The sequence below is a fragment of the Hippocampus zosterae genome, chromosome 6 (genome assembly GCF_025434085.1).
Source record: "Hippocampus zosterae strain Florida chromosome 6, ASM2543408v3, whole genome shotgun sequence".
Taxonomy (NCBI): domain Eukaryota; kingdom Metazoa; phylum Chordata; class Actinopteri; order Syngnathiformes; family Syngnathidae; genus Hippocampus; species Hippocampus zosterae.
The window spans coordinates 6,238,367-6,253,127 of NC_067456.1; the positions used below are offsets into that span (position 1 = coordinate 6,238,367).

At 41.7% G+C, this 14,761-nt stretch overlaps 3 protein-coding genes and 1 pseudogene across 4 annotated transcripts in view; 2 read left to right on the top strand and 2 right to left on the bottom strand.

Moving 5' to 3' along the window:
* Positions 1–521: 521 nt before the first annotated feature.
* LOC127602107 (serotransferrin-like) lies at positions 522–3,896 on the bottom strand (annotated as a pseudogene).
* wdr31 (WD repeat domain 31) lies at positions 3,894–9,407 on the top strand. 2 transcript variants are annotated; one of them, XM_052068473.1, is made up of 10 exons: positions 3,894–4,155; positions 4,820–4,882; positions 5,316–5,448; positions 5,525–5,599; positions 5,717–5,861; positions 6,237–6,337; positions 6,416–6,483; positions 6,698–6,839; positions 7,786–7,954; positions 8,197–9,407. In XM_052068473.1, the coding sequence occupies exons 2-10, from the start codon at positions 4,836–4,838 to the stop codon at positions 8,379–8,381; spliced, it is 1,065 nt and encodes a 354-aa protein (XP_051924433.1). In that variant the 5' UTR covers positions 3,894–4,155; positions 4,820–4,835; the 3' UTR covers positions 8,382–9,407. The 2 variants fall into 2 exon arrangements, with proteins under 2 accessions (XP_051924433.1, XP_051924434.1); XM_052068474.1 differs by lacking the exon at positions 4,820–4,882.
* Positions 9,408–9,469: 62 nt separating this feature from the next.
* Positions 9,470–13,718, bottom strand: bri3bp (bri3 binding protein). Its single transcript, XM_052068477.1, has 3 exons — positions 13,391–13,718; positions 12,480–12,582; positions 9,470–12,348 (listed from the first exon to the last, which is right to left on the bottom strand). Exons 1-3 carry the CDS (start codon positions 13,565–13,567, stop codon positions 11,936–11,938), a joined length of 693 nt encoding a protein of 230 aa, XP_051924437.1. The 5' UTR covers positions 13,568–13,718; the 3' UTR covers positions 9,470–11,935.
* Positions 13,719–13,822: 104 nt separating this feature from the next.
* The window catches only part of stpg2 (sperm-tail PG-rich repeat containing 2), a 34,638-nt gene continuing 33,699 nt past the window's right edge, over positions 13,823–14,761 (top strand). The window contains exon 1 of the mRNA XM_052068462.1: positions 13,823–14,727. Within this exon, the coding sequence (XP_051924422.1) occupies positions 14,619–14,727 (109 nt within the window). The 5' untranslated portion in view covers positions 13,823–14,618. The remainder of the gene's footprint in view (positions 14,728–14,761) is intronic.

The window sequence follows — 14,761 nt, forward strand, 5'->3', positions numbered from 1 at the left end:
AAAGGAAAATTAACATTTAGACCCGTGGCCAACAACTGCTTGTTTTCAGTGACCGTTGCATGCAGTGCATGTCTAGTGCAGGAGTGGTGTGACTTGAGATTAGTGAAGTTTCATTTTAAAACTGCAAATTGCCCGCTGAAATGAACTACTTCTTTCAATCAACAGACAACATTGGGTTAGTGTCTCACCCAAGGAAACCAGCAACCCTTCAGTAACTGGGCATTGAAGTTGATACAGCGCAATTAGATACTTCAGCGAATATTTATGCAAGGTCCACTTCTGGGAAACAGCAATGTACAGCTAAATAAGGTTTTACAGAGAAGTCTGAAATGGGCCTGTAAACTTTTTCAAAAACAAGGCCAATCAAGTGGTGAGGGCGGAATAAAATTGATAAACTATTCAGAGCAACAGTCTACAAGGACTTATAAAAGCTTTGACAAATGAGGTGCATGTTAGAAAAAAAAAAAGTTCCATAACCGTTTATATGAAAAAAAAAAGCCGTTGCTATTGCAAACACCATTGGGCATTAGGGGAAAAATATTTTATTTTGAGATTTCCAGTTTGTCTGCTGGAAGGTGTGTGAAGAACACAGTTTCTCCAACTCTGGAAGAAAGAGCGAGAGAGTTATTTTTCCTGGTTCAAGCAGGCACCCCTACATGCCCCCAAAGAAACCTGGAGTGGAGTCTGTGCACTGCCTCAGTGAGGTCATGGCATCCATGTAATCTGGTCCCCAGAAGCTTTGATAATTGGACCCGCTTGGCACTTCCTGGAGACACTGGGTGGAATCCTTGAATAGGAGGTTCCTCTCAGGTGCAGACTCAAACATTTTGAAAGGGGCGTTTCTGCTGCTTCGACCAAAGGAAGCCTAGAAGAGAAATAATGACGTCGGGTGAAATTAATCAGCCATGCCACTTTCCTTCTGCAGTACTTGCAAGGCAATTAAGTACTTCCTACCTGCTGTTCATTAAGAACAGCGACGACAACATCGCGGGTTTCTGGACGGGTCACCACAGAGTGTGCTGGGGCGACTCCTAGGTGGCAAGCCTCAAAGTCCGTTATTGGCACTGGACCCTTGGAAGGGCAAATTAGCTCGTAGTTGCTGCTCAAGACCCCAGCAGCCCATGCTGGAACTTTTCCTGCAATGGAGCAGAAATATGATCGCTATGTACTGGTGATTGGGTGGAGTGTCATGTTACCGTCGCCGTTTTCTGCAACAGTTGTGTTTGATAAAGGCCACATCACCAGCACCCTCAACAAGACATTTAAAAAGAGGACAATGTAGTCAGATCAAGTTTGCTTCCCCAAGTTATAATATCTGCACTGTTAAGATCTTACCTAAAGGCCCCAGCATCGCCGTAGTACTTCTCCTCCAAATTGGCTATGCACTTGGTTTCATCATCCACAGTTTTGCCATTACCTGCGCACTGGGAGCAGAATGGTGAGCCGGCTGGAGATCCAGGGGCACAACCACTCTTGAAGAACTTTGCTGATGAAACGGGACAAATCGTGGTGCATTTTAAGCAACTTCTTGGATTCACCCAATGAAAGAAAAAATACACTTTGCAACTATGCAGTGCTCCTGTTGAACCAACTACACATTCTGGTTGTAGCATGAATTCCTGGTCTACAAAGTTACAGCTTGTTGGCACCCACGCCACTTTTTGGCAAGTTCCCTGCCCATTTTTTTCCCCTCTCCCTACCAGCGTTTTTCCTTTCTGAATTCTGATTGTAATTTCCCCATTGCGGGACAAATTAAAGGATCTTAATCTTTCAAAAGACTACAGTTTGAGCCAGCTATAAGGGCTGGAATATGCATTTCCCTGATCAGTTTCATAACTAAATATTACATTTATGCAGTCACATTTTACATTCTGCACAAGTATACTTACTGAAGTCGCAGTCGCCAGTCTGTTTGTAGATTTTACCCATGGGAATGTTCCAGCCGGCTGTTCTGCCAAAGCCGGTGCGGCAGGACCTCTTCCCCATCAGGTTAGCCCAGGTCACGCCAGAATCCCTCTTCACCACCGCAACAGCGTAATAGGAGGAGGCTGAGGCTATGCATGTACAAGTTTGGTTACTTTGTAAGAGGCATTCTCTTTTGTTGCAAATGCTTGTCCATGTTTAAAGAAAATGTGGCCAACACCAGCTGTATACACATCAACAATGATATGCAAGATGGAAAAATTGATTTACTGTACCTCCAGAGTGGTTGCATTTTTCTGTCGAGTGAAAACAAGGTACAAAATGTTACTTGAATACAAGGAAAGGAGGTGGGGGGGGGGGGGGGAGAGATGCATACCTTCATCGTATTGCTCCACCATGGCTGGAACCAGACCGCACAGGCCAGCTGTGTACACCTCTCCTCCATCCACTGTTGTGCTAAAGTGAAAAACAGTTGCATTTCCGTTCAATTTCTAGCATGGTCCTTTTGACTTAACGGAGCGCATGAGGCGACTCAATTTTGAGCCATCAGTGGGTAACCTGAAGAAAACAAGCCGACATTTCAGAAAGTTTAAAATTTCCACATTGGGTTTACAGATGTTCACCCAAGTTTGTGGAGATTGGCAAAACTAGTGAGATAAATTTCTAGAAAAGCTATCAAGCATGTATTGCCGACACTTTAATTTGTACACATGCAATTATTTTACCAGGATCATCTTGATGCAGTCTTGCACAGTCTGGCATAGAATCACCTTTTCACCATCCACCATGCCAGTGACGCTCCATTTGTTACATTTCTGAGTCTCACTTGAGGCCACGGAACACCACATGATTGCGTTTGATCCGGCTGCAGTGACCTCTGAAAGGAAGTGATGCAAAATTGTTACAGTGTTCATTGTGAGTTTGAGTGCGTTTCTTTTACCTTTGTTCAGGGAGCGCACAAGTGGCACCGAGATACAAGAAGGAGGTTGTGTTGGCAGGCAACCTGACTAGTTTTTCAGTGGAGTCTTTGAACATCAAATTCTTGGCAGGTGCATATGCCTCAGAGGAGAATAGGTCAAAGTTCTGTTTTTTGGGGGGGGAACCACACACAAATTGAGTGAGGACATTTTCTTCCTTGGAGTGCGGCAGCCCCTGGAGGCACAAACCACATTACACAAGTAATTTCATCGTAAATCCAAGTGTGCATCCTACCTCTACTGTGGTGAGGCTATTCCAGATCAAATCTGCCAATTTGAAGTCTTGGTGGGTGACCACAGCGTGAGCAGGTACCCTGGCCAGGTGGCATTCTTTGTAGCTGTGAATAGGTGCTCTGGTGTTGTTCATGCACAGCAGCTCGTAGTCTGACTTCATGCCGTCTGCAAGAAAAAAAAAGTTGCAGTTTAAGCAGGTATTTTGATTTGTTCTTCTCCACATTTAGATATTTGGAGCACTGTCCTTCAGAAGATGAGTTATATGGCATAGTTTAAAAGAAAAATTTTCTAGGTAACTTAGGTAAATCTTTGGGCTTCAATGTATAGTCACTGAAAGTCTGAATAATATAAGGCACCTTGGGATTTGAAAAAGCAGTGAGAAAAATACATTTCTTTGCAGAAATCTCACACCACTTACTTTCTGTCTTGTTCTGAGTGACAGTATGTGAAGAGCGGGGAGGAGTGAGAAGTACCGATTTCTCACCACTCCTTTTTATTTTGGCTCACTTGAGTGCTATTTGACCTCAGGTGCCGCAAGTAGCGGAAGAACAGGGAGGCAAGGGCGATTCTAGTGATGGCCAGAGGAAATTAGGGCGAGCCATCATAATTGCACGCAAGAGTTGAATTACTAATATTTCAACAGCCCCAAACATTTATCTTATTTGATTCACGTGAGCAGCAGACAACTTAATCTCATTTTTGAGGCGGAGCCATTGTCCTGACGACCGGCTTTTGGTCACGTGACCCGCTCATTCTTTCCATAGCTACGGAGAAAGCGTCGCTCTTTCCTCCTCGGTCTCCAAGGAAGATAACTCGTCCAAAACTATCCCTCCCACGCCACGAACCCACTTGCAGTTTCGAAAATGTCATGTCAGCCCGCGGGGAACCGTTCAGGGGGTGTTCGGATGAAGACTCGGCCGAGTTTTAACGCCGTCAGAGCGCCGAACGTCAGGGTTCAAGATTAGTTAGCATGCTAGGCGGCTAGCGGTCGCATCAGGAAGATTCCTGGCTGGACTGTCAGGTACACGCGTACACAAAACCACCACACGATCCACTACTTCTACCCGGCGTTACACCACACAACGATTCGAACTTTCTTTCTAAATTTTGTTAATGATAGCAGTTGGTAGATGGTCGGTGTTTCTTGCGACGGTAATAGGATTTAATTGCTTAAGAAGCTAAGATGTGCACCTGTGTGTCTGGTGCGTGATGTAACCTCGTAGGTTCTGGCTGTAGATAGTCAACAACAGAACACTAAAATGTCACCTTTAGGGACAAAAGAAAATTATTAATATTTTTTTTAATACAGAAATTATGCTATCGGCAGGATGGGGAGGGAGTGGCTAGCTCATCTGTCTCACAATTTAGAGGTTTAAGAGTTTTGGCTTTGATCTTCTTTTGTGATTAATTTCCTAAAAAGAAGACAAATTAGTTTCACTTTCCTAAAAAGAAAAGATTTGAGTGGTTTCGTTAAAGTTATTTTTTGTGCAGCCACACAATTCTGAGGGCTTGCCTGAAATCTCAACCTGTGCTTGTTTGTTTTTAATCCAGGTTTAATTGTGTTATTGTTTATTTGTATCGTCATAACCAGAACTACTCAGTGCCATTGTCTGTTTTATGGTGAATGTCACACTGACCCACCTCCAACAAAAAGCCAAAAAAAATGCTTGTCAATGTTGTCGCAGGATTTGCGATTCAGAAATGGGCAAGTTACAGAGCAAGTTTCGCAAGAGGTCTGAGCTGTACAGGTGAGCTGTCCATATCTAAACACACTTACTTGTGCCCCAACCGGCAAGTTGGTTCAGCTTATGCTCCTTGTGTTGCGAGCTAAAATATGAGTTACAATTGAGCTTCAGATGTGCCACCGCTCGAGTGAAGTGGAAAAATATTATGAAGGCAATGCCCTCGCATGTCGGCAAGTTGAGCTGAGAGTTGATGATGCATTTTCATTCATTCATAGAACGGAACAATGTCAAACACGCTCAAAAAATCAAAACACTCGCAAGGAGCTCCTGTAGGCCACAACTCAAGCAGACTAACTGGCCAACCAGACTCCAACATCACTAACCAGGCCACGCCACTGAAAGAGACACATTCAGCAGCCAAATGCTGCAGTTTGTGTAGTAACTTTTAAAAACTTGTGGCTCTATCGCTATCACACTTTTCCTCTTCCATGTCCAGGGCCTCAGAGGGTGAAAAGGCAGACGGCGCATTAGACAGCCAGGTGGTTCAGTATGAACCGGCCCATCACGGCTCCGTCAACACCATCACAAACCTCAGCGCCGATCTGTGTGTTTCAGGAGGCACCGACCAGGTAGACGACAGACTAAGTTTGTATTCAATCACATTTCATTCCAATGGCTTATAAAACATATCGCTGTGTTTTACAGACGGTGGTGGTGTATGACTGGAAACAAGGCCGCATGTTTCAATCCTTCCAGGGTCATAACAGAGAGGTTACCAAGGTAACATCAATATTGTGCATTGGAGGGCTGGAAGCGCTTGTCTATCTCACACACACACACGCACACGCAGCCACACACACACACAAACCTCCTCTCCACCTTGTGTTGTGAACTTAGGTGGTGTGTTACCCGGGCAGCACTTGGATCTTCAGTGCCTCACGGGACAAGACTGTCCTAATGTGGGACTTGAACCAGGGGGATGAGCCCATTCAGGAGTTTTGCGGGCACCAGTTAGTGGTCAACGGGCTTGCAATCAGCCCTGGTATTCACTGTCTGACATACACGCACGCATTCACGTACCCATCTCAGCAAAAGGAATCTAAAAAATGATCATAGTGTAGCCATACAGCGATTGGTTGAAAATCACCAATTTACAAGTAAACAATATATGTTGTGATATCTGAGTATGGTTAGGGTTAAGGGGAAAAAATGTCAAATAGGTTTTTAATCAAAACAGAATCACACAAGTATTGCATCTACCTCACCATCTATGGGAGTAAAAATGGATCAAATACATCAAAGTGATGCCAACGCTTTATCTTAATCTAATTTAAGATTTGACAGAGGCTTTGTACTGTCCCTACTGATTGTGTTCGTAGACCACAAAACTGACACGGTTGCCGCCGTGTTTCTGTAGATGGGAGGAAACTGTGCACCGGTTCCCGCGACAACTGCATGTGCCTGTGGGACATTGAATCTGCAAAATGCGAGCAGAGACACAACATTTCCAGAAACCTGGTGAGAACAATGCACTCATTTAGTTCAGTCCATCAAGGCCACACGATACCTTGAACCCTCCCTCTGACGACGGCGTAGGTGACTCACGTGTGTTGGGTGCCAGGCAGCTCCTCTGTCGTCCAAACGTCGGAGGACAAAACCATACGGTACAGACAGGTTTTGCCACTGCAACTATTCAAAGCAGCCACTTTAGATTTGAGATTCAGTTTGATTACGACATACTTGTATCGACCACATACCAGCAAAAGTACAGCACTTTCTCTCCCTCTCACTCCTGTGCAGCTATGAAAAAAAGGACAGACACACGTAATCCATTGCAAAACCCCAACGGCTGATATTTCTTTGTATGAGTATGTACAGAGTATGGGACAGCCGAGCGTGGCAGGTGACCAACACATTTCCGGCCAAGCAATACATCCAGACCCACTGTGACGTTTCTGACAATGGAAATTACCTGGTGTCCAGCAGCAACGGTTGTGGTGGCCAAGGCTGCGAGGCCACGGTGAGGTTGTGTCACATCCTTCTCATTCGTGTTGGTTTGCTTTAGACAAAAAAAATGGCTGCCAATAGTTCTCATTCATTCTTTTTAAGTATCATGAAAAGTGTCCACCTGAATATTTATAGATTATGTTTATCGGTTATTTAATGCATATTAAAGTTGTATTTCTGTTATTACAAATGTATTCTCTTCAACAAATTAACATAAAATTTCAACTTCAATCTTGAAATATAGATAGAAATAAGATATATATTTTAATTGATAATGCCCTGAGATTAAAGTCAAAGTATTTCTTAGTAGTTTTTTTTCTCCAAGTTTAAGGATCTAAATCGAAATATTAGACTGAATTTTGGGAAAAGATTTCAAATGTGAGAATAAAAGAAAACATATCAGCATTTTACAATAGTTTGTTTTGTAGCACAAAATCTAATCAAAACATTTGTTGTAATTAAAAAAATACATCAGGAATATTTGGAGATATGCATTGTGATATCAAATAGATGTTTACATTTTATAAGAATAATATATTACAAGAAAAAATGGAAATATAATAATATTCTGACACTCAAGTTGAAATATTCCTTACATGGGTCTTAATTTCATGACAAAATTTGAGTGAAATTAAAACTTAATTGTTTTCAGACAAAGATGAAATGTTGAGACTAAAATTGTAAAATTACAGCTGTAACATACCCAATATCACTGGGGGGGAGGGGGGGGGGGATTACAAGGATTAATTTGTATTGAGCAAATTAGATCATAATTTAATCAGAATTTGATGTTACAGCAGTAAAGTTATCATATTCGGGAAAAAAAATCATGAAAAATATATGTATTACTAATGGAGTTAAGATGGTACAAGAAAAAAAGTGGTAATATTTCTCTGAAAATCCACATTTTCAGAGAATCAATTCGTAAAAGTCTCCTATGATGTTGTGTGTGTGGTCAGCTGTGGGATCTGCGTCAGCCAGGCTGCAAGGTGGTTGAGTACCGCGGCCACCTGCAGACCACCGCATGCTGCGTCTTCCTGCCTGTGCCACCAGGGGGCAGTGGCACCGCTCTAGTGGCCACATCATCCCATGACAGCTCTGTCAAAGTGTGGGACCAGAACTCAGCAGGTATGACAGAACTCAGCGGGTTGTGCATTTCATAGCTGGCCCTTCAATGTTGAAAATAATAATCTAACATAAACATGTTCTAGAAACAGTGCATGGATGATAGCCTATTAGGAATAAATTAATACAATTCAATAGAACAAAATTGACAATTTTGTTGGAAATGTAGGCCGGCGCTCCTGATAACATTTAGACTCGCAGGTTATGTTTTTAGCGTCTTATTCACGTCTCTTGCTCTCTTCAAGTGTGTTTAGCCACGTTGTTGCTCGACGGCGCCGGTCCTCTGGTGTCATTGGCGCCCAGCGATGCCTCCAATGTGCTCTGCGCCAGCTTCAACAGTGGAATTCATCATGTCCAGCTTCTTCAAACACCAGGGGCGGCTTCAGGAGCAGCTACCGGTACTGACATTAGAGTGCTGTCCCGCTTCTAAAAGGTACAATTTTTTATGTAAATGTGCTTCCAAAATCATCAAACCATCATCACACGCGATGTCAGCAAGTCTTGTGGCACTTCAGATCTCAGTGAGCAGTCACAGGACCGAAGTGTTTGTATAACCATGGAACAGGAACAGCAAGTTGACAAACATACAAGAATAATAGGATTATAAAATTTAAGTTCACAGTCTTCCTTTTAAAAGAAAATACGTAACATTATGTTGGCATTGACATTCCTTGCCATCCTACAAAAATGCAAGTACTGTACCTCCAAATTCTTTTTTTTCCAACAAAATGTTTTTGGAGGAGATGACAACAAAAATACAAAATATTTGTGCTTTTTGTGGAATTACCAAAAAATGAATCAATTAAGGAAAATCTATTTTTGGTGGTATTTCAAATGAAACAACTTGGATATGGAATCTTTTATCCTGCGCAGTGATTTACCTTGAGAGCATTCATTTTGACATGTTGACAACCTGGAAGTCACAATGTGTCGCAGAACTTTTGTGTTCCACTTTTTTTTTTTTAATTGCAAGACTTTCAACTTTTTGGAAATTTTATGGTGCAAAAAGGGATTGAATAAAGAGGATTCACCCTTCAGTCATTTTGAATAGACAGTCACAGGGAATTGGAGCCTATTCATCACAGGACAATTGTGAATCGAGACCTTGAATCAAGCTATGGGAACCGCTATGCGACCAATGACCCAGTTTGGTAGACTTGATTGTTGAAAACGTGTTTTCTTTTTGGAGGATTCTGCACTTGTCATCACACTGAAGCCAAATAGAATATTTTTGTAGACACACAGAATTGTGTTGAATATCATCCAATTTTTTCAGATGAACAGATTTAGAAAATAAAGCTGTAGAGCTAACTATGCAATAACTAATGACATTTATAGAAAAACATAATTAGAATGTAAAATATAGAGTGTAAATGATTGCAAAATGCAAAATAAAACTGTTTTCAACATGCCACCATACTGTTTGATTGACCGTAAATAAACTCATGCCTGTTAAGTAGTGCTTATAACCTCAACGTGCCGGTGATCTGGTTCAAAGAACATAGGACACACTTCCGCTTTGTTTTTTATTCATTTAAATATGGAATTTATTTGGAATTGGTCACACACACACACACACACACAAAAGCACAAGATTCAATTGCTACCCAGCGACATGTTTGCATTTCAACTCACAAACACATACACACCAAATCACAGTTTTTAACTTTCCACGTGGCCTATTCTACATGTACAACATGGCAAAATGAGAAGAAAAAAAAGGTGAGGAATGTGAATATAAAAATGACACTGATTCAAGTTGGCACGTAACAGAAAAAGGCTGCCTATGGAATAACAGGAACAGTGAGGATACCGTTAGATTCAGTCATTAAATAAATGTTGTCTTAACATTTTTTTAAATAAGGAATAGCATTTGAATGTTTTTAATGCAGTAGTTGCAAAAGTGGAGTGTGTTTAATCATATTCCTTTCAGTGTAAAATACCACAAACACAAGGGACCTTTTTTATTTGTAAACTTGACCCCTTTTCAGTGTAACATCACTTGAGTTTCTTGACCAGTGAATATTTTTAAAATGACAAACATCTCTAAGCTGACTTGTAACATTTTCATAAAAAAACAAAAAGCAAAACATGCTGCGAGTACGTAATAAAACATCCATCCATCAACTGCGACGAAATGAAGCTTACTTGCACTTTCACATATATACACGACTAAAACAGCTGGGCCAAAAGATGCAGTCTTCCATGCATTTCTTCAAATAAAAATATTTTTCAAAGCCCAAAAATGCATAATAAAAATGTGGATCATATTTCATCAACTTTGCATGACCCTCAGAGGGCTGTATAAAAGTGACCCAGACCCTATAATAAAACACACGTAATTGTTTTTTTTTTTTTAAATACACTTTCCCCCTTCATATCACTTAAAAAGTAGCAGGCTGTATTATTGACTCAAGTACAGTAATTAGTGCAAGAAAGTACTGTTTCTGTGGTAATAGAATTTATGATCCATCACTATTAATTGAGACAACATGGATGCAAACAGATCAATTTTGGACAATTTAAAGCCATTTGAGACGTTTGCAGTTATGAATTAATTACAAGATGCCTGTAGAGAACACTTGTGATGTTATTCGTGGCTTCTTTGAACTTGGTGCGGCATAACCATCGGATCCAAAATGGCGTCTCAAGTCCACATTCCACAAGAGAATTCAAAAAACTGTCCATTGTTAGGATTGGGCAGGGGAGACAAACCTGACATTTCATTTAAAACAATAATAATCATAACATAAACAGAATTAAAAAAAAGAAAATGCTCAATGTTTAGTCCAATTAGTCCCTGAGAATAATATTGTGTATCAATGATGGGAGACATTCCTGTAATGATCCAGTCACATCAATATCTGCATACACATGGTGTGGACTAAAGTATTCAGAACATACTTTTTGGTGGGCAAACTGGGTGGTGGGGGCTACGGGGCATTTTAACTTAGCTAATTTAGGGAGAGAACAAACACTACATTTTTGACAGGGTCTTTTTTTCTCTTGACCTGTGTTGTCCAAATATTCTTTAATAATTTAACAAAGAAAAACAGGAAGTTTTTTTTTGTGGAATAACATCGCACAGTGGTACATCCAAGATATAATTTGGAAATTCAAGTTGAAAACCTGCCTTCCATGTCTGTCAGATTTTTGATATGATAATGTGTGATGTCAGTGCCCCTCACAAACCTCACTTCAGTCAGCATCAAACATTACTTTTCTGACAAGGGGAGGAGAAAATAATGTTTGAAGTCAGTGTAAAGTACTTTTGTCCATCGTGTTTCAGTGTCGTGCTAGTTAGAGAAGATGGCTAGCAAGTAGTCATGGGGATCTCTGCGTTACTGGTCATCAGAGAAGAACTCGTACCAAAGCTACCTCCACACTGCAAGGTATGAGGCCCAAAAATGATGCCTTAAAATAGAATCCATCTTCTTCACTGATCTCATCGCAATCCAGGGAATGAGGAAAATAAATAATCAGCAACTGTCAGTTTTTATTCCGAGAACTACTTTTGAGCAGTCCGCCAAAAAATTGTGATCGGTGCATCCTTAGATCTAAATCATCTTCGTTTCCTTTTCACTAGCTTGAGTGAGTTTACCAATTTTATGAAACGAGAGTGTAGTCTTTCCAATAACTCGAGTCAGTGAACCAAAAACAACTGAATCATCCGCCGAATTTCCGGTGATTGATTGCAAAGATTCGAATCGTGAACAAGGCTGATGTGAGAACCAATCACCGAGACTTCTTTTTACACACGTATGACAGGTAAATGTTAAAATGTGACTTTAAACCTGACCTGTACACCTGATAAAAATTTTGACCTAGTTCAAGGTGCCACTGTCGGAAACACAAAAATGGAGTGGCCATCATGCAAACAAAGGGTTGAAATACTTGAGGACAATAGGCCATGAACTCAAGCAGGTGAAATTCTTATTGGACGTTTAAATCCCAGTGGAGGGGGCGCTGCTGCTGCTGCTGCTTTTACTCATCCATGCGCTCTAGGCCATCGATGAACCGACTCAGCCGGATGTTGAGCAGGCGGATCTGAGTATCCAATTGATTTATCTTCTCCTCCAGCGAGCTGGTACCGCGTCGCCAGTACACACCCACGGGACCAGTCATGAAGTACAGTGCCATGATGACGCACAGCGGCAGCAGTGCGCGCTCTGGGTCGCCCTCGAACTTCTGCAGCACGTATAGGCAGGCCATTGCCAGCAGAACCACACGCGCCAGCCAGAAGAAGCGGCCGAACAAAATATGCAGCACGTAGAACACCCCACCCAGGAACAGAGACAGCAACCACAGGGCTGCAAGGGCACCGGCCATGAGGGGCAGGGCGCGTGCTGGGTTGCTGCTCAGGGATGCCGGGCTGAAGTAGTGGCTCAGGTTGGATGCTGTAGATTGAAGGAAGGCAACAAATTCAGACAGGCACCTGGATTTTTGTTAAGTTCTTACTTCATGTAAAACAGTGGCTTCACTACTGCGCTGCTTTAAATGGATTAAGTAGTAACTACATTTAACTTACAGTCAATTCCCATCACATCAAGGAAATCAACCCAGATTTTCCAGATAGTGTCAAGGAAGGAGTCCACGCCATGAACAAAGCGCTCTGTTGTTTTGGAGAAGAACTGGAAAGGAACAGAGGAATTGGCATTAAAACATCTTTTTGATGAATACTTTTTCAATCTAAAGCAGTGTTGTAAATCATCCTGGCAGATGAAACCAAAAGAGTTGAAACCCATTCAATTTACCAGACATTTTCTAGAGAACCCAGCTACAATGAATAGCCGAAAAAATGCAATTATTCACCAACTTTCGTGCTTTTTGTGTAAAGCCCTTCCAATCTGAGCCTTGGCTCAGTTCTCGGTCCCTCTAACATGTCTGGTCCTCAGACCTGAGGCACCGGGCAGGTGCGTAGGGGCGGAGGAGCTCGGAGACATAAGGTGGGGCGAGGCCATTTAAAAATGTGAAAATAAATAATAGGATCTTAAAAAGAGTAGGAGTTTTTTTGCTTCCTAATGCAGACTGCGTGTTTTTGTTTGCTTGTTAAAAATGCACTTAACGAGCCTTTTGGTGACGAGAAAAAAATCGCTTCAACGGCTTCGGCGACGAAACGCACCGGATGAAGCGTCAAATGCTCGGGTATCTTAGTCAGAGCGTGACGTCACAAATTATTTGAGCTACATTTCATTAAAATAATACATAAATAGGCAATGCTAGTTGTTCAATAACCCTAACTGACGCTTTCTATTTTTTTACGATGAGATATATTATGAGTGTGAATTTTGGCCTTAATGCGTTTCAAAATGGCATTCTCCTCGAGACAGCTCCCCGCCTCCATTCCAAATAAGCTTGATTTCCTCGTTAGCCACTTTAGCATCACACACACACACAAGAAGATCAATAGTTATATGCGGGCAAGTCCCACAAGCTCACCTTGTAAAGGCCTCGGATGTTCTCTTCGCCGAACACGTTGCTCAGCGTCTGATAGACGCCGTTGGCCGCCTTTCGGAAACTGTTCTGGCTGCTGGGCCGGCTCCTGGCTGCTTGGGCCAACGAGAGCACGCACGCGGACAGCACCAACATAAGCAATACACCCGTAGTCGCCTTCATGACCTGCCTAAATGTTATAATGTACAGGATGAGTTGAATATGCAGGCAAAAAGATAGCCTTCCGCTATCGTCCGTCGAAGCCTTGCAGTAGACGTTGACTAAAGGGGTCGCGTTCAAGCTACCCTCGTCGATTACGAATTCCAATTCCAATCAACGGGGATTTGGGGCGAGAAAATCACCCTGAGTGCAGGTTCTTATCAATAGAGATCACTTCCAGTCTCTGTGGTGTAATTTATTGACTGAGTTGCCCGACAAATCACTGCATGGTCCAAAGTTTAAATAAGAAATATCCAAATTCCGATAACGGTTCTATTCATTGAATGCACCATAATTTCTTAACTCAATGCTGCCATCTGTCGAGAGACACGTTGGACGCAAGTTTAATTAATGCACGCATATAATTTTTGAGTTGAAACCATGCACGGTGCCAGGATTAAAAAAATAAATAACATTAAAATGTAAAATTAAATGTTTAGGTGCGATCTTTACCCGGGCCGTTACTCTCGAACGTCCATTAGTCTCTTCAAGTCCGCAGATCCGTTTTGAAATAAAAAATATATGTAGATATCAACATCACTTAAAATTACTACCTTATTGTACAAAATTGTTCGTACTGTGTATGTAATTGGAATTACAATATAAATACCATTGGCTGCCTTTGTTACTAAAGGTGTCACCGAGTGCCGATAATTTAATACATGGAGAAAGAGAAAGTCAATGGATAAAAGATGGAGAGGCGAGTAGTTATTTTTAATGTTTTTTTTTTCAGTGAAACATCTCCACAGAGAACCCCCCACACACATACAAAGAAATCAACCCAATCTAATAATCAATATAAAATGTGTGCCTTTTAATGTCTTACCTCTAGATGGTAGACTGCGATTGTTCACGGCACGGCGTCGAGTGGTATCTTGGCTACGACGGAGTTGAGTGCTTGACTGGAATTCAAGTGGTATCCTAGAAACGATATCGAAAGAACGCAGAAAAAAGCGGACCTCGTTAAGAGCGTTCTCATTAATGTGAAAGAAATGAGCGGAGTGAGGGTTTAAACATGTACGGGCGTGCTCCAAGAGTCACCTTCTTGCCAAATAGTGAGACCTCAGCTACAGTCGGTCCTGGATCATACAACCTAAATTCAAGAAGACACTCCACAGGGTCAGGTAGGACTGTTTAAAAGTCATAAACACCAAAACA